This window comes from Lepidochelys kempii, chromosome 1 (genome assembly GCF_965140285.1).
Source record: "Lepidochelys kempii isolate rLepKem1 chromosome 1, rLepKem1.hap1, whole genome shotgun sequence".
Taxonomy (NCBI): Eukaryota; Metazoa; Chordata; order Testudines; family Cheloniidae; genus Lepidochelys; species Lepidochelys kempii.
The window spans coordinates 9,759,494-9,780,370 of NC_136380.1; the positions used below are offsets into that span (position 1 = coordinate 9,759,494).

General features: G+C 52.8%; 1 protein-coding gene across 11 annotated transcripts in view; it reads left to right on the forward strand.

Moving 5' to 3' along the window:
- ARAP1 (ArfGAP with RhoGAP domain, ankyrin repeat and PH domain 1) overlaps positions 1-20,877 on the forward strand; it is a 226,271-nt gene that overhangs the window by 113,329 nt on the left and 92,065 nt on the right. For all 11 annotated transcript variants that reach the window (XR_012157524.2, XR_012157517.2, XR_012157526.2 and 8 more), the window contains one exon: positions 18,622-18,770. Coding sequence is in view for 3 of the 11 variants with exons in the window: in XM_073333741.2 (XP_073189842.1) it covers positions 18,622-18,770 (149 nt within the window). In the remaining 8 variants the exon portion in view is untranslated. The remainder of the gene's footprint in view (positions 1-18,621; positions 18,771-20,877) is intronic.

Below are 20,877 nucleotides of genomic sequence, written 5' to 3' on the forward strand. Positions count from 1 at the left end.
GTGCTGCACGCCCTCGCCGGTCGCTGCTGGCTAAGGGAGTGGTGCCGGTGGCAGGCTGACTGCTGAGCCGGAGAAGGGGAGGAGGCGTAGCGGCACGACAGCCCCCCCCACCCCCCGGCAGGCGACTCTGAGGGGGCTTATCCTGTCTGGACCTCCTGAGCAGCAGCCTGGGGCTTGGGTGAGTGTCATACCAGGGGGGAGAGGGAGGAGAGTGGGGGCTCCTCCCCCGGAGCTCACAGCTGCCAGCGGGGAGAGGGCTGTGGGGAGTCCTCCTCTCTAGCCCCAGCCCCGCAGCTGCCTGCCGCCTGCACCCCCAGCCAGAGCCCTCACCCTGCCCCCACCCCCGACCCCAGCCCTCTGCCCCAGCCCTGAGCCTGCACCGTGAACCCCTTATCCCCCGCCCCATTCTTTGCTTAGGAGTTGTCATTTCTTTCCTTTGTTTTTATATGTGGTTCTTAGGGGTGCATTGCTGTGGGTGCTAGACTGACTTGCAGGCTTTGTCTGCACACGGTTATTTTACACCAACATAGTTGCATCTGTGCAAACTCCTAGTGTAGACAATCCATGCTCGGTTAACCATGACTTGTGCTGGAATAGTTTATCTCAGTGTGAAACCCCAGTGTGGACAAGCCCTTAATAAGGTGACCACTCCACTTTATCTAAAAAATTAGTTTTATAAAAACAAACCCTTAAGACCCACAGAAAAATGTTCCCTCTGTTATTCTTTTAAATTTGATTGAAAACACTGGTTTTACAGGAAGGACAAATTTCCATCAAGTGTTCGCAACCTGAATGTTACCGCACTGAGAACTTGGAAGCACCTTAATGGATTTTCATTGTCCAAGATAAGAGATGCGCAGACTGTGAGAGAGTCATAAATAGGTCCAGAAACACCTGTTTACAATATCTGGCTTTCAGCCTGGCCATGTCCCCAATAACAGAGTTTCGCCTTTACCTCCCTGTGCAAATTAATGCAGATTTACCCTTTTAGATTCCTTTCATCTTGGTTATGAGGCTGAAATATTTGTATAATAGTTAAAAACACAAATCCAGTTAAATTAGCGTACATCCCCAGTCGTAATGCTCTGCACAGCCATGTCAGTAATCCAGTTCTGCCTGTTCTCCAGCCTGGTAGAGGAAAGGAATGTCTTAACCCTCATCCCCAGCCCCAACCCAGAGCTCACACTCCCAGCCAGAGCCCTCACCCGCCCGCACCTCACCCTCTGCCCCAGCCCTGAGTCCCCTCCTGCACTGTGAACTCCTCATCCCCGGCCCCATCCCGCAGCCTGAGCCCCTCCCACACCCCAAACCCCTCATCCCCAGCCCCCCCCCCCCAGAGCCTTCACCCCCAACCAGAGCCCTCATCTCCCCACACCCCAACCCACTGCCCCAGCCCTGAGTCCCCTCATGCACTGTGAACCCCTCATCCCCAGCCCCACCCCGCAGCCCTCACCCCTGCACTCCAACCCTCTGCCCCCTCCCACACTCCAAACCCCTCAGCCCCACCCCATTAATTTTGTGTAATAATAATCAACAATGGAGAAATTCTTAATTACCCAGAGAAAAAGAACAAAAAGGTAATTGATCAAGTGGTGGCCTGAGTTCGACACCCAGCTTGCAAACTGAAGTTATACAAAAGAAAGATGTGCAAATCTAAAAGATAAGAAAAGGAGTTTTCATCAGTCTTGGCTATCAAGATTTACGAGATTGGAGTACAATAGCGAATTGGACAGAGCTTTTTGCTTTTGTGGGTTATTGATCCAAGAGTGCTGGATTGTTTCCGTATTCAAAAGAGTATTAATAAAGTTGATATTCTTAGTTAAATAATTTTTTTTCTTACAATAGTGATATTGTGCAATATAGGGAAACTGTTAAACGCGTACTGTTTCCAGTCCATTTTTACATTGTTTTAAAAAATATATATCGGCTTACAAGGAAGGTGGGGGGTGTGGAGGGAGGCGGGAAGGGGGGCTTGGACCCGTTCTGGGCACCACCAAAAATTATACTCACGCTTCCATTCTCCTGTCTAACCCCCACCTCTCCGATAGGAGCAGCTTTCCTTTCTCTGTGAAGCAGAAAGTGTCTGGTCTATGGGGTTTTTTGGTTGCAGCATCACCATTAAAACAGCCTCCTGAAGGTCTCGTGAGCTGGCTGCCTGATGGTTTTTTTCACCTTTGCGGTGAGGGTGGGCCAGTAGATCTTGTGTCTGGGCTTGTAAATGTTCATGATGATTTGGCAAGGCTGCGTACAAGGGTAGCTGTGGGGTGATGCTCTCTCTTGGTGCCCCCCCCGAGAGATTCACTCTGTTTACCCGTAAGAAGATTTGTTTTCCAGCTTGTCAGTGTCTCAGAATCCTGCCTCCTGAGCTCTCAAGCTGGGTAATTTCTGTCTCCTGCCTCACAATCAGGAATAGGCATCCCGTGTTTGGGATTTCACCGCTGCCGACCCAGGAAGAATAGAATCCCGTTTGCTCTCTTGTGTCTCTGCCGGCTCTCCAGAGCGAAGGGGACCGGCCACGCAGTTGTGCCAGTTTAGCCGGCAGACGCGAGTCGGGGGGCTCAGAGGGGACCGATGTAAGAAGGGGCCGTTTCCACAGTCACATCTCTGACAATACCCACACTTTCTAGGCCTGCACTGCTGGTTGCAAATGCTTTGTCCCTGCTCTGTGGTCCCTTGAGAGGAAGTCCATGTGGCTCGCTCCCCAGAGTCCATTGCCCTGCAGGCTGCAGCTGACGAGCTGCAGTCCCTGCTCTGTGTTAGCAGGAGCCAGACTTCTTCACAGCGATTCTGATTGATTTATTGCTTTCCCGCTCTACAAACCCAGCCAGTGGAAAGGAGATGGTGCTAAGGGTGGTCCGGATCCTGAGCAACTCAGCGTTTGCTCAGTCCTTCCTTGGCCCCAGCTCCCACTTCGCTGACGTAAGGTCGGGGTAAACAGGCTCTAGCCCTGGAAGAAGAGATGACCCTTGGACGGTGCCCCAACGGCCTGGGTGTTTGGGCTGTTTTGGATCAAAGGCGAGGAGCCCCTCCCGGAGAAGGCCTGGCCCCGGCCTCCTCTTTGTAAGCCAAGGAGGATCCGGCTAGAGCAGCGTGGCTGGGCCTGGGGGAAGAAGGTCTCTAAGGAGGCAGGTCCCAGGCCCTTGAGAGTGGGGCAAGGACATCCCTGGTGTACATACTTCAGCTGAAGTCAGCTGAGTTACACCAGAGCTGGATTTGGCCTCCTGCCTCTGGGTCAGAGAGCACTGTGCACTGCCTCTCGAATTCACCCCCATCAGTGGTGTTGCACCCACTCGTCGCAGGGATGGATTTGGCCCTGGCACCATTTGTTTAGGGCTTGATCCTTGGGTCACCTGGTGCCTTGCTCGCCAATAGACTCAGTGGGGCAACTGGTGGACAGGGCACCGCGGGGGGGGGGTGGAAAGGGGCAAAGCCCCATCCCCCGCTCCTGGCACAGTTGGTAAAATGGAGGCCCGGGCTGGTGGGGCTGCTGCTCCTGCCTTAGGTGCAGCGCCGTGCCCAGCCGGCAGGTCTCCTGCCCCTGCCCATGGAGCCGTGGTTCTCAATCGGGGGTTCTGGGCGCCCGGGGGGCCATGAGCAGGTTTCAGGGGGTCTGCCAAGCAGGGCCAGGGTTAGACTCACTGGGGCCCCGGGCAGAAAGGCGAAGCCCCACAGCACGGGGCTGAACCCCAGGGCCCTGAGCCCCGCCACCTGGGGCTGAAGCCAAAGCCTGAGCAATGTAGCTCTGCGGGGGCCCCTGTGGTGTGGGGCCCCGGGCAATTGCCCTGCTTGCTTCCCCCTAATGCCGTGGTTCTCAAACTTTTGTACCGGTGACCCCTTTCACATAGCAAGCCTCTGAGTGCAATCTCCGTGCCCCTTATGAATTAAAAACACGTTTTATGTGTTTAACGCCATTATAAATGCTGGAGGCAAAGTGGGGTTTGGGGTGGAGGCTGACAGCTTGCGACCCCCGATGTAATAACCTCGTGACCCCCCGAGGGGTCCCAACCCCCCAGTTTGAGAACCCTGCTCTAACGCCAGCCCTGAGAAAACCAGCTGTTGGGCGCAGGGGGGCCGTGGAGCTTTTATTGCATGTCGGGGGGCCTCAGAAAGAAAAGGTTTGGGAACCCCTGCCCTAGAGGACAGCAGCAGTGGAGGACCTCAGGCTCCTACTGCTGCCAGCTGGCAGGGGCGTGCTGCCTCTGTGGGGCTCCCCACATGCTGCCTGTAGGGGAGGGGGGTTGCCGTGGAGCTGGCTCTGGGGGTGCCGTGGGGGAGGGGGGTTGCCGTGGAGCTGGCTCTGGGGGTGCCTGTAGGGGAGGGGGTTGCCGTGGAGCTGGCTCTGGGGGTGCCAGTAGGGGAGGGGGGTTGCCGTGGAGCTGGCTCTGGGGGTGCCTTTAGGGGAGTGGGGTTGCCGTGGAGCTGGCTCTGGGGGTGCCTGTAGGGGAGGGGGTTGCCGTGGAGCTGGCTCTGGGGGTGCCAGTAGGGGAGGGGGGTTGCCGTGGAGCTGGCTCTGGGGGTGCCTGTAGGGGAGGGGGTTGCCGTGGAGCTGGCTCTGGGGGTGCCTTTAGGGGAGTGGGGTTGCCGTGGAGCTGGCTCTGGGGGTGCCTGTAGGGGAGGGGGTTGCCGTGGAGCTGGCTCTGGGGGTGCCGTGGGGGAGGGGGGTTGCCGTGGAGCTGGCTCTGGGGGTGCCGTGGGGGTTGCCGTGGAGCTGGCTCTGGGGGTGCCAGTAGGGGAGGGGGGTTGCCGTGGAGCTGGCTCTGGGGGTGCCTGTAGGGGAGGGGGGTTGCAGTGGAGCTGGCTCTGGGGGTGCCGTGGGGGAGGGGGGCTGCCGTGGAGCTGGCTCTGGGGGTGCCGTGGGGGAGGGGGGTTGCCGTGGAGCTGGCTCTGGGGGTGCCGTGGAGCTGGCTCTGGGGGTGCCGTGGGGGAGGGGGGCTGCCGTGGAGCTGGCTCTGGGGCTGCTGGTTCTGAGGAGGAGGCACCATGGTGGTGCCCTGGGGAATGGTGTTGCCACTGCCAGGTGGTTTTTACTGTGTTCCCTGTGCAGGCCCCACCCAGGAGCCTGATCTGCCCTCTCCGTCTCCTCGTCGTACCCGGTCTGTCTGCTTCTCTTTTTGCAGTGCCTGGGTGCATCGCACTGCCCCTTCCCCCTTCCCTCTGTATGCAAGCGTCTGGCTGTGTGCTTGTCTGCCCCGTTAGCAAGCACTTCCTCTCTGCCCCCCCACGTTTGCTGGGCTGAGGCTGGTAGCAGGACCACGCTTCACCTCCTTCGAACCTAACCAGACTTCAACGTCAGCTTTACGAAGACGAAATGTCGTTGCCCTAATGTCAAAGCGTGATTCGGCAGGACTGACCTTTGCCCTTCTGCTGTGGTTTGCAGCCACCCACCTCCCATTTCTGACCCCTTCCTTCCTTCCCCTGGGGCTTGCCGTTGAGCAGCCCACAGAGAAGGTGCTACATCTCATGCTTGTGGTCAGCTACTCCCATCAGCTGCTGAAGGCTGGGAGGCATTCAGCATCAAGGAGACTGCATTTCAACAGCTGCAGGTGTCTTACACTCCCCGTGATGGCTAGCAGTAGAATTCAGGGCCTGGCTGAGGTCCAGCACCTGCACCTCGGAGGGATTCAGGGAGGCTTTTGAGAGAGGTGAGTTAATGACTGGTGCTAATGCAGCTGGTAGTTGGATGTGGACTAAGGTGAGATGCTGGCCAGAGCGAGCCCACGCAGGGGACCTGAGACGCCGCAGGACACAGCTGGCTGACTTGATGGCCTAAGGGAGTATTATGGGTTGGAGGAGGGAAATAATCGATCTGGGAAAAAGCCCACTGGGCTGGGAGGAAGAGTCTATGGGGGAGGGCAGACGCAAATGAGAAGGAAGTGTCCTTTTTCCCTAGGAGACCCTGAGGATTTGGTGGTTCTAGGCTCCAGTGATGTAGTATCCTGCTGTTTATGGAGTAGGGGGAAGGTGAGCAATGGGCAAGCCACAGAAGGTTGGGCGGGTTGGTTCAGATAAAGGTTTGGATTCTTCTCCAAGCCACTCTAAGAATCTGGCCCACAGAACAGCACCTTTCATCTGGGAGTGCTTCACTAACTCCATACAGACAGCACCCTGGGAGTCCAGCTGCCTCTAGGGTGGAGGGCAGCAGCTAGCCAGCCCGGGCGCAGTTCAGCGGTGGGAAAAAAGGGATGTTTTGGCCATGAGCAAAACATTAGCCAAGTGCTTGTGATTATGCTGACTTCGGGTGGCTGACCACAGTGGCACAGAGTTACTCTGTTAGCTCCGGTGGAAAAGGCTGGTACTTTCAGTGCTGAAGGCTCAGGACCATGGTGTTTGCATGCATATGTGGCCACAGCTTGTTATGCAAGGATGCTGAGGCCAACCTCCTAGTCTTACGAAAGGTGCTCTGCATGTCCAAGCAGCGCAGCCAGAAGCTCAGGTTGGAAAGTCCCCACCTGTGGAAAGCTCCATGGAATTCACTGCAGCCACCTCCCAGAGCCGGAGGGCTGGAATGAGCCAGCCAGCCTCTTCAGCTCGGCTTCCAAGGAGCGAGAGTATTTTAAACCTGATGCTTAACCAACTACGCCATCCCCCTGGCTTGCCCCACTAAACCGTCCTTCCGGGCAGTGACTGCAGGGTTCACAGCAGAACTTGTGATGTTTTTCTCCCTTTGACCTCGATGGCCTTCAGAGAAGCTGTGGTGGAAGAACTAGTCAGCCTGTACTGTGTTTAAAGGGACACTATCACAGAGCATAGACGTAGCATCTCAACTGTCTGAGGACTGTTAGCGTCTAGTTAGGAATGCAGCCAGTACAGATCATTATCATTATCATTGATCTGTGATCCCTGCCAGCAGGTGCAGCTATGAAGAGGACAGGCCATTTTAAAAAAAAGTCTGAAAAGTTCTTAAAACCACTTTGAATATAATGCTGAATAAAAATGACATTCCCTGCATTGCAATTTACCGATTTCTGGATGAAAAGACCAGAGTTTGGAATCTCAGCCCTATTAATCTCCTGGCAAAACACCACGGAACCACTTGGCACCAGCCAACTCCACCTCTATTAACAATGACCTGTGGGAAGGAAATTATTTTAATTGGGTGTGTGGCCTATGACATGGCCTTTTACCAGGCGTTATGTGAAACTCCAAGTCTAGATCTAGTCTTTTAAGGCAGAAGTTGCCAAATGAAGATTTAAAAACTCATCAACTAAAACACAATGCCTGTCCCCTGCAAACTAAGGCTATGTCTGCAAACAGCCTGCAGAAGCGAGCCTCCCAGCCCCGGCTGTCAAACTCCGGCTTCCGGGGCTTGCAGTGGTGCTCTAAAAATATTTGTACAGACAGTGCCTTGAAGTTGCAGCATTGAAGTGTGGGGTGATCTTTGTGAATCCCACACGGGTGGTCTTGTAATGAAGCAACAGTCACTCATTAGGATAAATTGTTTGCCTGGAGTAAAAACTCCTTCCCAGTCCCAGCCCAGTGATCCACTCCATTCTGCTTGTGGCACTTGATCTTGCTCTTCTTGAAACAAACAGCGGTCTGTCCAGGGACATCAATGTGTGTTGGATTTGGCCCTGGTGGCCCTGAAGTCAAACTGAGTTTTGCCATTGATTCAGTGTGCCCAGGCTTTCACCCCAGATTTTCACAAGTGCTCACCACCTATAGTGACACCGATGGGCAGCCTGTCCCCAAATCCCAGGTTCCAGTGTGCCTCCAAAACCCAGCGCGAGTTCAATGTGCTGAGCACTTCTACTAATCTTTGGGGGCTGAGTTCATTAAGAACAGTCTGGCCCAGGGGAGCAAGAACAGCTATAATTAAGCAACTAACCCTGAATATCCTGGTAAGAAATCTTGGGGTTTGCCAGTTGGAAAAGAACAATACCAGGAGGACAATAATAGTATTTGGTTTGAATTTACTAGGAGGGCATTGTGAATGTCCTTACTCGGTTGTCATTCAAGCAATATGCCGAGTGACATTATCTCCTGAGTGAGAATCACATATGAATTGAGTATAAAACTGCAGGCATTTGCCAGTGTTACTGACTTCTCCCAAGGTCAGTGTCTGTCCCCACTGGTACACAGAAGGCAGAACTTACTTAACCGTGGGAAGAGAAAGGCAAAGATAGAAATGATGATTTCTCCCTAGCCACGGAGCAAGTGGAAAGTGTGGTGTAAATTCCCCACTGGTGGGATCTTGTTTCTCCCCGTGTCAGGGCTTTGTGGAAGTGCATGGATCGTAGGTCGTTATCTGGACAGGGGGATGGAGGCCTGCAGTTGAAATGACAGCCACCCTCAAGGGAGATAAGGAAATGGAGGAGTTCGTTTCTGACGAAAGATGGACTGAACGAGATAAGCCTGTGGTATCTCAGCTAATGATGACTAAGGGAGAATGCCTCTGTAAATGCAGTTTTATTGGCAGTGTAGTTTGACAAAGTCCATGGCAGCTGGTACGGCTGCACTTCATTGCTTAGACACTGTGGTGAGGCATGCTCTGGAGACACATGGACAGGGAACAAGTAGGAATAGTAGGAGCAAAGGCAATTCTGTATGAGCCTCAGAATGCTTTGGACCAAGGCCTCCCTTAGGGGAATGGCAGGAATCTCCTGACCTGAACTGGACAAAGGAGCCCTGCTGCAGGAGAAGTTCCCAGAGCCTCCCACCGGAGTCTTTCCACCTTAGCAGTCCTGAGAAGCTTCGCTGCAGTGCAGGGTCATGGCTCTGCAGATGAAGGCTGGGCGCTGTGGGGCGAAGGGGGGACACTGGGCTAGGAGTCAGGAGACCTGGGGTCTATTCTCAGCTCTGCCATTGGCCTGCTGAGTGACCTTGGGCCAGTCATCTCCCTTCCTCGTGCCTCAGTTTCCTCTCCCACCCTTCGTCTTGTCTGTTCAGACTGTGAGCTCTTTGGATCTCTTGCTATGTGCGTGTACCAAGCCCCACACAACGGGGTCCTGATCTCAGTTGGGGTCTCTAGGCGCCACTGTCATGTAACTGAATGTAATAATGTTGCTGCGGTGGGACTGTGTGCAATGCAGAGAGCACTGGACCGATGTGCGCGTGTTGTGTGGACGTACAGGCTGTGGTAGAGAGAGCGAGCCTGGAGCACTGGGCCTGGTGCGAGACCAGAGGCTGTGAACCAAAGTCAGGCCAAGTATCAAACAGATGCCCTCAAGTTCACTGTCTGGTACATGAGCTTGGCAAAGTTGTTGCTAGCGTACTAGGCACTAGATAGTTACCTAAATATATTCCAGTCTAGTCCAAGATAAGATGGTTTGACAAACGATGAACAGGGATGTTTTGTCCAAGATATCAGGAACAAGGGGAGGTAACAAACAGGTGTCGTGAAATATGTGCGGTGGTGCGTAAGTTGTGTATTCTAGCTGTTTGTCTCCGCCTATAAATGTCTCGACTTAACCCTTTGTGTGGCCGAGGGGACAGCAGAGACTCCTGCTGCTGCCTGAGCCACTTCGTGCCAAGGGGCACTCATGTCTTAGCACATCTGTACCCACAGAGCCAGGGCGCTGGCATCCTAGGGCAATTAACCTAGCTGAGTGCCTTTGTCGTCCTTTATGAGACGCAGCGAGGTCTGCCGAATGAGCTGGCTGCCTTATTTGCTGTTAATAATAATAACGTTGGGGCTCCACAGGCTGAGGCAATGGCATTCCAGCCTTCAGCACTTGACAGCATGGGGGAGTACCACTGAAGTCTGCTGAACCAGCTGTCTGCACAGAGCTGGACAGCACACGGCGCAAACCCACACACACAAGCCACCCGGCAACACAGTCCCACGCCGTTCTCTTGTGGCTTTCCTTTCTTTCCCCAGATGTAGGGCAGGGCCATGAGCCTGGAGGGGAGGAACGTATGCATCCCTGGGGCCAGGCCCCACACCCGATGGCAAGGTGGCAGCCTCCAGGCCAGCCCAGGATTGCAAAAGCCATTTGAGCCTCATCCTGCTCCCAGTGCAGTCCATGGAAGGTTTGCTGGCTAGGGCTCGTTATTCAGGAGTGCAGGAATCCAAGACTGCCCTGTGGGAGCCCACGCAGCGCAGAGGAGATCAGCAAAGCACCCAGTCATGTGTCTCGCTTCTACACCTCAGTCCCTCCGGTAGGGGACGCAACAAGGAGAATAGAGGAGGCTAGATCCCAAGGCAGGAGGAAATCTCCATCTGCTCAGCCCCCCGGACAGCTCGGTCTGTGGCATCCCTGAGCTGCAGATGTCACTTCAGTAGTGCAGTCGCAGTGGTGGGGGTTGATTGGTAATTGGGTGGGGTTAGGTGCCATGTGCCGTTTGTATGTCTTACAGCCGGGTTGCCTTATTTCTGTGTTATCTGTTGTCTGTTCCAGCGCCCAGGGGCCCCAGGGATACCCCTCATAGGGTGGCCAGATAGCAAGGGTGAAAAATTGGGACAGGGGGTGGGCGGTAATTGTCACCCATATAAGACAAAGCCCCAAATATCAGGACTGTCCCTATAAAATCGGGACATCTGGTCACCCTGACCCTTCGTTAGTTTTGCCTGTCATGCGCTTTGTTTCACTTGTAGCGGATGTGGGCATTACAGATGCCTATGGACAGATTTTCCCCTATTTGCGCCCCAGAAATAAGTGGCCAGATTTCCCTAAGAGCTCAACGTGTTGGGTGAACACGGGGTGTGGCGCTCTTGTGAAATCCTGCCCATAAGGGGTCTCAGTGGGAGTGGCTAGGTGCTCAGCACTTGCAATCCTGTCCCATCGAGCGGGACTGAGCACATTATACACAGGGGTGTCTCCTCGGGATGCACCGGGCCCTGGGCTGGGTTCTGAGCAGGTGTGGAATGGGAGAGTGATTATTTCCTTTTAACCTTTAAATCTAGTGCATCTAGTGCTCCAAGCGCTGGCCTGTGAGCCTGGCGCTCCTCCATTCAAATCAGACATTGGCGCAGACTTTCTCTGAAACTCTGGGCAAGCCACTTGATCGCCCCCAGCCTCAGTTTCCCCAGTGTTAAAATGGGGATGATGGTGCTGGCAGGGGTATCAGGAGGGTTAATTAGCTGGTGTTCATCTGGTGATTTGAGGACGTGATGCTAAGATGCTTTGTGGAGCCCCCCCGCTCCGTGGCTATGGCACACAATTGGGCAGTCCTGGTTCCATCCCGCAAAGGAGGGTGGGGGTGCTCTTACACCCTAGCCTGGTCCACTGCAGTCAGCTCTGCCTTTAACTCGGTGCTGGGCTCAGCACCCCCGGATTCACTAAGCCCCTGCTTTGCCGGAGGACAGCAGCGACGGGGTCCTGGTGGTGCAGAGAGCGGCTCCGTTGCTTTGGGGGTGAGGGGCTCTTTGCAGCGCTCGTCCTGAAGTGCAGGGCAATGTGCCCCCGGGGCTCCGCTCTGCCTTCTGCACCAACTGTCTTGCCAGTCTGTGGCTGTTTGCGGGCTTGTTTCTATAGAAATGGCTGCGAAGAAGTGAGGTCACTCCGTCCGGTCTGATTATTCCCCCAGACCTCCTCCCACCCACTCCCGCACCAAGTAAACAGAGCTACCCAGTCTGCTCTGCTGTATGTGCTGAGCAGGTGTGAACCGGAGGGAGAGGCCCCGCGCCAAACCCCAGCACTGGACACCCCAGGACTCTGTGGCAGCTTGGATCTGGATTCACTCTGGGTCGGGCCCTTGTGTGTAGCCCTGACTGAAAGGTACTGGACGGTCCTTCTCACAGTTACTGCATCAGAGTCCCTACATGTCCCTGCTGTCTGTTTGGGCATGTCACTGGTATCCCAGTGCCTCTGAAATGCCCCAGACCAGTCAGCCCGAATGGTGAAGCCAGACATCCCGAGTCCAGCCAATTGTTAAATGGAGTGGGGACATGAATGCTGGATGCAGAACCATGAGAGCAGAGGCATCGGGCCTGGCTTGTAGGGCATCTTCCCTTCACAAGGTTGACAGGCCAGGACTTTCTAAAGTGACTAGTGATCTGGGATGTCCAACTCAGGACACCTTCAAGGGGCCCGATTCTCAGAAAGGGCTGAGCACCTGCCTTCTGGATCTTGCCCTGACAGAGGGAGGACTGAGCCCTTTAGATGCTCTCTAACTATTCCGACTGGTAAACACTTACAAAGGGTGTGTCATGTCCCCATCTACTGCCTGGGCTACACAGAGGATAGCAGCCTACTACTACTGCCAGCCAATGGAGTTATTCCTTTCATTCCAATGATAGAAGTTCATGATGTTCTCCCACTTTCCCTATTCTCGCTACAGACGCCATGTAAACTGCAGGGCCTCAGGATTTCCATACAGCTGTTGGAACCCAGAAGCAATTAGCTTAATAGATTTATACTTTCTCCCCCGCCCCCCTCCTCCTCCTGGTAAATTATAGAACCTAAAAGTGACGGCCCTGGCTGCGGCTCCGTTCCCAAGCTGCAGCCACAGGCTTGGCCCCCTTACCCCTGTCTGCGACCCCCTCTCCCCCGGAGCCGTGGCCCCACTCCTGACCCCAGCTCTGACCCCGAAAAGTTTGGGGATCATTGACGTATGCATAGTGATATAGTTGTTAATGACACAATCACATCCAATTTTTCACACTGGACCCCAGGCCTCATTCAGTGCATGGGACGCGTCTGCACCGGGGCTGAATCAGGGTTGTGTAGTGAAGGAGGCTGTTGTCTGTAGGATCCCTGTCTCATTTGCTGCAGGAGTTTGACAATGTCTAGTGAATGAGGGAGGGGCTGCAGGAAGAGAATGGGTGGACCTGTGGCCAAGGAAATTGAATGTTGCCCTGGAGAACTGGATTCTCTGCTTGCTTCTGTCGGAACTCCTGCTTGATGCTGGATAAATCACTGAAACCACAGTGCTCAGAGTTGGCCACTAATTGTGTCTTCCTCATTTTCTGGCTTCCCAACCTACGACACCGGGGAACAGATTTGAAGAAGCGCTGAGCACTCACAGCTGCAACTCATGTTGACTGGAGTTGAGCTCTGGGCATATAATGTGCCATAAAAATGCTAAGAGAGATGAGGTGCGTGAGATAACCTCTTTTATTGGACCAATTTCTGTTGGTGAGTGCTCTGAAAAATCAGGGTCTAAGTGTCTCAAATTAGTTGTCACTGTTGATAATTGTAGCCTTAATCTCTCTCTGCCTCAGCTCCCTATCTGTAAACTAGATATAAGAATATCCCCTGCACAGAGATAAATCCATGAATGTTTGTGACGCTGTCACGGAGTCCCCGGGCGATGCTCTGGACCTGCTCCCTACGACGCCAGTCAGGACTCTGGGGAAGTCTCCTCTCTGGGAGCAGACTGTCTGCAGGACACACAGCTCACATGGCTTCCACCTTCCTGGGTCTGACCTCGGAGCATTCAGCATCCTCTGCCCCTCCGTGCGCTTCCCACAGACAGTCCGCCCAGGTAGGCTCCCTGGGAAGCCAGAGGGCCCTGCAACCCAACTCTGCAGTCAGACGGGACTCTCAGCCAGCCAGTAAAACAGAGGTTTATTAGACGACAGGAACATGGTCTAAAACAGAGCTTGTAGGTACAGAGAACAGGACTCCTCTGCCGGGTCCATTTTGGGGGGCAGTGAACCAGATAACCACATCTGCACTTCACTCCTCCTCCCCAGTCAGCCCCAAACTGAAACTCTCTCCAGCTCCTCCTCCTCTGGGCTTTGTCCCTTTCCTGGGCCAGGAGGTCAACTGATTACTTTGTTCTCCAACCCCTTTAGCTCTCACCTTGCAGGGAGGAAGGGCCCAGGCCATCAGTTGCCAGGAAACAGGATGTCGGCCATTCTCTGTGTCCAGACCCCTGCACACACCTGCCCCCTAGGACTCTGCAATGATCATACACCCTTATCCCACCACCTAGATACTTAAGAACTGCACAGGGGAAACTGAGGCACCCTCACACTATTCAGAGGAAACATTAAGAACAGTCCTGCTTCATCACAGACGCACTCAAACATGACGGGGAGAGCACCATAGAAATGCCCAGCAGGAAATTAATCATTCTGTAGGCCATGTAGGATTTGGATGGCGTGTGGTAAATACAGCCTGGGCCATGTACTGAATGAGAAGGATAAAAAGAAATGCTGAATAACTACTCATTCGCTGAAGGAGGTGGCAGTCCTATGGAAAATATAGTGTGGGAACTTGTAAATAAAGCCCACAAGGGAGCTGAAATAAGGTTGCACGGGCAACTTTAATGCTCGTTTTCCATTACTTCTAAGTGTTTGACTGTGCAACCTGAATTTTGGATGTAATTAGTACTTGTTAGTACGGCTAGACTCTGCACACCCATGCTGAGAGACACTCCCTGACCTGCTGAAGAGCTTACAGTCTAAGTAGACAAGAGCAACAAAGGGTGGGAGAAGGAAGTGGCATTAGCCCCACTTGACTGATGGGGCACTCGGCCCACAGAGGTTAAGTTGCTTGGCCAAGGTCATCCAAGGGACCTGTCTGAGTACTGGGAGTTGCACCTGGTTGTTCTAAGTCCCAGGCCAGGACCTTAACCACCAAGCCACCGCCACCCTCCTTCCTGTGACATGTCATTATTGGCTTGTCCTTTAGACCAAGCCCTGTGGGGTGCTAGATACTTTCCAGACATTTGGAAAAGGAGGAGTTCACAGGCACTGGGGCTTCTCCTGGGAGATATTCCACAGCCGCCTCCGGATTGGGAAGCTTTCCACAAAAACAAAGGAAAACAGACTCAGATCTCTTATTTTTGTGCCCAAGTAACTTCCCCTCTTTCCTGTCCTTAGCAAATCTTTACTGTAAACATTCTGTGCATTGCCCATCTGGTGGTGCTTGTTTGGGAGGCGGGAAATGACTGAAAAGTAGCAACGGGGAGGCCGCTGTGGCTGAATTCTAGTTCTAGTTCCCAAGAGGTTCGGAGTTCAATGCAACCGAAGAGAAAGGTGCTGGGAAAGAGTGTCTCTTTGGGGCTTGTTGCATGCCCTCGGCCAGATTTTCGGAGGTGCTGAGCAACTGTCACCCCAAACGACTTCAGCTTTGCTCTGCACCTCTGCAATTCAGGCTGTGGGTGGCACTGTCTTTCCACTATATTGTTTGTTCATTAGCCCAAGAGAACCTGAATTGCTCACTACCAATCATAAATCATTGCCCTCACATAGCAGCTTTCAGCTGAGAATCTCCAAAGATTTGTCAGTTAATTCTCCCCCCAAGAGGTGGGTAAATGGCACTATCCATATTTTGCAGATGGTGAACAAGGAAGTACCTCTTCCTATAACACAAGAACCAGGGGTCACCCAATGAAATGGACAGGCAGGAGGTCTACAACAAACCAGAGGAAGTATTTCTTTACACAATGCACAGTCAACCTGTGGAACTCATTGCCAGGGGATGTTGTGAAGGCCAAAACTATAACTGCGTTCAGAAAAGAACTAGATAAGTTCTTGGAGGCTAGGTCCATCAATGGCTATTAGCTAAGATGGTCAGGGATGAAAACCCTGTGCTCTGGGTGTTCCTAAGTCTCTGACTGCCAGGAGCTGGGACTGGACGACAGGGGATGGCTCACTCGAAATTGCCCTGCTCTGTTCATTCCCTCTGAAGCGTCTGGCACCAGACACTGTCAGAAGATAGGATACTGGCCTAGGTGGACCATGGGTCTGACCCAGCATGGCCATTCTGATGTTCTTATGTGGAAGCTGAGTCATGGGGAGAATGCGGCCAACATTTTTGAGTTGGGTGCCTAAAACCAGGCCCCTGAATTCATCTGTAGGCACCTAAATACAAATGGCCTGTTTCTCAGAGGTGCTGGGTGTCTGCCGTTCCTGCTGATTCCAGTGGGGAGTTGTTGGAGCTGAGCACTTTGGAAAATACAGCCACCGATGTAGGGACCAATCTAAGGATTTGGATGTCTGTCATTAGGCACCTGAGGATGAAAATGCTCACGTTCGTGACTTGCCCGAAGTCCCACTGAATCAGGAAGAGATTCCTGACCCCTGAACTGTAGCCTCGTGGAAGGCCATGCTCCTGTTAAATAGCAGGCAGGAAGAGGAGGTTGCATATTTGGGATGCCATTTTAAGAACTTACAGTCTGGACCCAGCACTTGCTTTTGCAACCCAGTGGTGTCCTTCCTCCGACACATCTGGCATGTCTGCCCTGCCGGGGGGACATACCACACCAGGGTTAGTTTGCTCACCAAGCCAGGTAACTGAGAGGCAGGTAAGGATTCCCTTTGAACCTGGCTGTGGCAGCTTGTCGAAAATACCCATCAGCCTCCCCAAATCACTGCGCTGGGGTCTAGCTCTCCACTGTTTGTTGTCTCACTGGTAACCATTTTCTGTCTAATTGTTGTTGGTGTAAACGCTGTTAGAACAAGGGGCTCTGCCCCCCCTTAGAACGGGGTGGGGGCGGGATTTTCATCAAAACAGTTTTGTGTTGGGAAATGCCGTTTAGCCAAAACCACATTTTGTTCTGACAGCAATTGGAAATAAAAGTTTCCACTTTTTTGGAATGAAAACTTCTGATGTTTTTTGTTAACAAACAAAATGACTGTTTTGAAATTTACTTTATTTGATACAAAAATAAGTAAAAAAAGGGTCAAAACTGAAATAAAACATTGAGAATTTATCATAGCAAAACATTTCAATTGACCCCAAAACCAATTTTTTTCCACCCAGAATTTCATTTTGCAAAAAATTTGGGAATTCTGGCTCTGTGTGTGTGAGAGAGAGAGAGAGAGAGAAGTCCATTTTTTAACCAGCTATAGTCTCCCCCATCAGCTCCACCATTTGGCGGTGACCAGAGGGGTCTCAGGTGCTCGTTGACCCAACAGCTGTGTATATTTTTGCGTGGTGCGTGCCCAGCTCGGGTGGGGCGTGGGCGGTGCAGGATTGGGTTTGTATCAATACTGAACGACATGCTTGCTCAAGGAAGGTCCCTGGAACATTGCGGGATGGCACATGAGACTGACTGAGAGCGCTAAGGTAGGAAGCCGCTACCCAGGACCTCTCATGACAGGGTGACCGGCCTAGTGGATGAGGGTGGGACGGTAGATGTGATATATCTGGATTTTGGCAAGGCCTTTGACACAAGCCCACATGACATTCCCATGGGCAAACTAGGGAAATATTGTCTAGGTAAAATTACTAAAAGGTGACTGCACACCTGGATGAAAGACCATATTCACAGAGTACTTATCAATGATTTGGGAGGGTGTATCTGCAGGGGGCCGGGGTGGGTGTCATAGGGGTCTGTCCTGGGTCCAGTGCAATTCAATGTGTTTATTAATGACGTGGATAATGGAGTGGAGGGGAAGCTTGTAAAATTTGCATATGATACCAAGCTGGGAGGGGTTGCCAGCACTTTGGAGGACAGGGTTAGAATTCAAAATGACCTTGGACATTAGAGAATAGGTCTGCAATCAAAAAGAGAAAATTCAATAAAGACACATGCAAAGTACATCACCTAGGAAGGAAAAATCAAACGCGTAATTACAAACTGGGGCATAACTGGGTGGGAGGTAGGCCTGTTGAAAAGGATCTGGGGGCTATCATGAATCAGAAATTGACTGTCAGTTGATAATGTGATGCAGTTACAAAAAGGGCTAAACTCATTCTGGGGTGAATTAACAGGTTTATTGTACGTAAGACCCGGGAGGTAATTGTCCTGCTGTACTCGGCCCTGGAAAGATGTGGACAAATTGGAGAGAGTCCAGAGGAGAGCAGCAAAAATGATCAGAGGTTTAGAGAACCTGAGCTGGGAGGGAAGGTTAAAAAACCTGGGCGTGTTTAGTTTTGAGGAAAGAAGACCGATGGGGGACCTGAGAACAGTCTCCAAATCTGTTAAGGGCCGTTCTAAAGAGACGGGGATTGATTGTTCCCCATGTCCACTGAAGGTCGGACTAGCAGCAATGGGCTTAATCTGCAGCCAGGGAGATTTAGGTCAGATATCAGGAGAAACTTTCTAACTCTCAGGATAGTTAAGCTCTGGAGTAGGCTTCCAAGGGAGGTTGTGGAATCCCCGTCACTGGAGGTTTTTAAGATCAGGTTGGACAAACCCCTGTCAGGGCCGGTCTCGGTTTGCTTGGCCCTGCCTCAGCGCAGGGGGGTAGACTTGAGGACCTCTTGAGGTCCCTTCATTTCTGTGATAGGACAGCAGGTCAGGTCAATGGGAAGTGCAGGGTGGTGGTGGCACCTAGTTCTGGGCAGCTCCTTACTCACGCTGCAGCGTTCATGCTGTCAGAGGGCTTTGTGCTGAATGTGGTTTTTGAAGGGCTTTTGGTGGTCGTCCGTCATCGGTGGGGGTGGGTTTTTGATGGCGGTTAGCGGTGGGGACAGGGACAATCCCAGCTGTCTGCAATTGGGCTGTTAAATATTCTTTTCCCTTGAGGTGTGTTGGAAGTCTGTGCTGGGAGGTGACCCGTGGTGACCGCATGGCGATGCCTCAGTAATACGGTCTGCTGAACCCACCTGACCACTTGGCTCTTGCACGATGCGAAGGCCCTGATTCTAATTCCCATTATCCCAGTGCAAACCCAGTGTCGCTCCTTCCACTTCAGTAGAGTGAGTCCGGGTGTCCGCTGGCATCAATGAGATCAGGGTCTGGCCCTCGATTTTTAAGGCAGCCATGCAGGGAAGGGAAGGAGGGGGGATTCGTAGAAGGCTTGTAACCCTGTTAACGTGGGATCTTTCTTTTTCTTTGCAGCTTTCCTGCTAGAGAGGAATCCCAAGCCCCTGAGCCGGTGCCTATTATCCCACCCCCTCTGCCTCCTGTCCTTCCCCCTGTGAAACCACAACAACAGAGCCCCCTGATACTGCCTTCCAGACCCCTCGACCTCTTCCTGCCGGAGTTCGGTGAGTGTGTGTCAGGGTTAACCCGCCCCTTCTCGAGCTTTGCGTTAGTGCAATGAACGGGGCTTCCCGAAACAGCCTTTGGGCCTTGGGTAGTTTGTCCCTCCATCCATCCATCCCACTCGTTGCAGCAGTGTCACAGGTTTGCCTGGGTTGACCCTGGGGATTTTCAAGGGTTGCAAAATCAGGTTTTGGGTTCCAGGAATCCCGACACGGTCACGGGACTCGACAATGGGGGGGGGGGGGGCTCTCACATCACGTAGCGATGGTTCTGAAGCAGGCCTGTCCAGTCACCGTGTGGCGATCCCCTCCTAGCATCTCTCAGCGCAGCACCAGGGTTTCGATGGCCTAAAATCACGCAGAGGATTTTATCCCAGTGCACAGGCTTAAAAGAGGGCCAGCAAAACAATGTTCCACCAGGAGAGCAGATGAGAGGAAAGGGAATCATTTTTATTGAGCATCATCTGCTAAACGATCCCAGAGCATCCAGTAATTGGATTCAGCTTTGCTGGCTGGCTGAGCCTTAAGCCTTGCTGCTCCCAGCTTCTGTCCAGGGGCTTCTGTGACCCAAGAACCAGTTAGTGCCAACTGTTGGAGGGGCACAGAGGGGCTGCTGAGAGTTACAGGAATCTTCTGGGCCTGGTGTGTATGTTCCAGTTCAGAGAATGTCGTGGCGTCTCAGATAAAAGCCAGTGTCACCCTGGTCGTCAGTGTCACGGAGACATGCCAGTAAGGATGTGACGCAAGGAGTTAGGTATCTATGCTGAGAATTGTGTTCCTAAGCTCTGTGCCTGGGGACGGGTCACTAGCGAAGGGGAAAGCAGGTTGTCTGTCAGGGAAGAAATGCTTATCCGGTTGTTTATGTGTGAATTCAGTATTGTGTCGTTCACAGGGGGTCTGCTGCTGCCGGTCGGAACCAAATGCTGCTGAAGGGTTGTAAAAACTTCAGAGAGAGACCAGTAATAGAAAAAGTAAATGGGGGGGGACGACCCTATCTTGAATTGCACATCAGATGTTTGCTGTAGTATATTTGGGGGACAGAGGAGACACCTTGTCATCCTTTACCGAGGAAACAAACAGCCAACGAGTTGGCTTCATGAAAGAGGAAGTCTCAGCCAAACTTGACTGAAAATGCTGGAGAAAATGCTAGAGAGAAGCTGCTTTAGACAGGCGGGTAACCTGTTAGGTAGGTTTTGTTTCTAGAAAACGTTATGATTTTATTTCATATGAAACAATTTGTTTCCACCGTCCTTACTTGCAATCCCTTGTATCTCTCTTTATGGATAATAAACGTATTCTTGTTTTCACTATGCATCTAGGTCAGGGCTGTGGTGTGGAGCAAAGTGCCAGTCCCAGGTTGAAACTTACAAGCTGGCGCGTCCTGGTCCTTTGGGAACAGCCGGCCTGGTAGTTCTGTGAGTGTCCAGTGAGAAGGGGCTGGGCACTGCAGGGAACGCTCTGAGGCCGCGGGCGTTGGCGTGTGCCGTTCACTGCCCAGTGCAGAGAGGGCGAGGCCTGCGGAGACCTGGCGGGCAGGGCTTGTGCTGCCAGAAGCTGGTGGTTTCAGGGAGCTGACCCATGGCAGGCACAGACAAGATGCCTTCGCACTCAGGGCAAGTGGTGGTGAGGTGCCTCACATCCCTGGGCTCCCCTGGGGAGCGTCACAGCTACTTTAGACTAGGAGAGCAGAGCAATTTTCATCCGCAGCCGCTGAGCAAAGCTGGATGAGAGAGACAGGCCTGGGGACCAATCAGCAGGAGGCATTGACAGCTTTGCTGTGGCCTTGCATACCTGCCATCCAGGGCTGCCCTATGGACCAGGGTCAGGCCCACAGGTAACCTGAGCGGAGGGACAGCTGGAGTGGGAACCAGCAGCAAAGCGTTTAAATCTCAAAGTAAAGGGGAGGAAATACTGCTCACTGGGGCTAAAACTCAGGGCTCCTGGGTTCTATTCCCTGCTGTGCCACTGACTCACTGTGTGGCCTTGGGCAACTCTCTCAATTTCTGTGGGTCTCAGTTTTCTCCTACGTAAAACGGGGGTTGTGATACTTCCCTTCCTCTCTAGGGCCATATCAGCCCTTAGTTCATGAAGCCGAATGAGGCCTAATTAG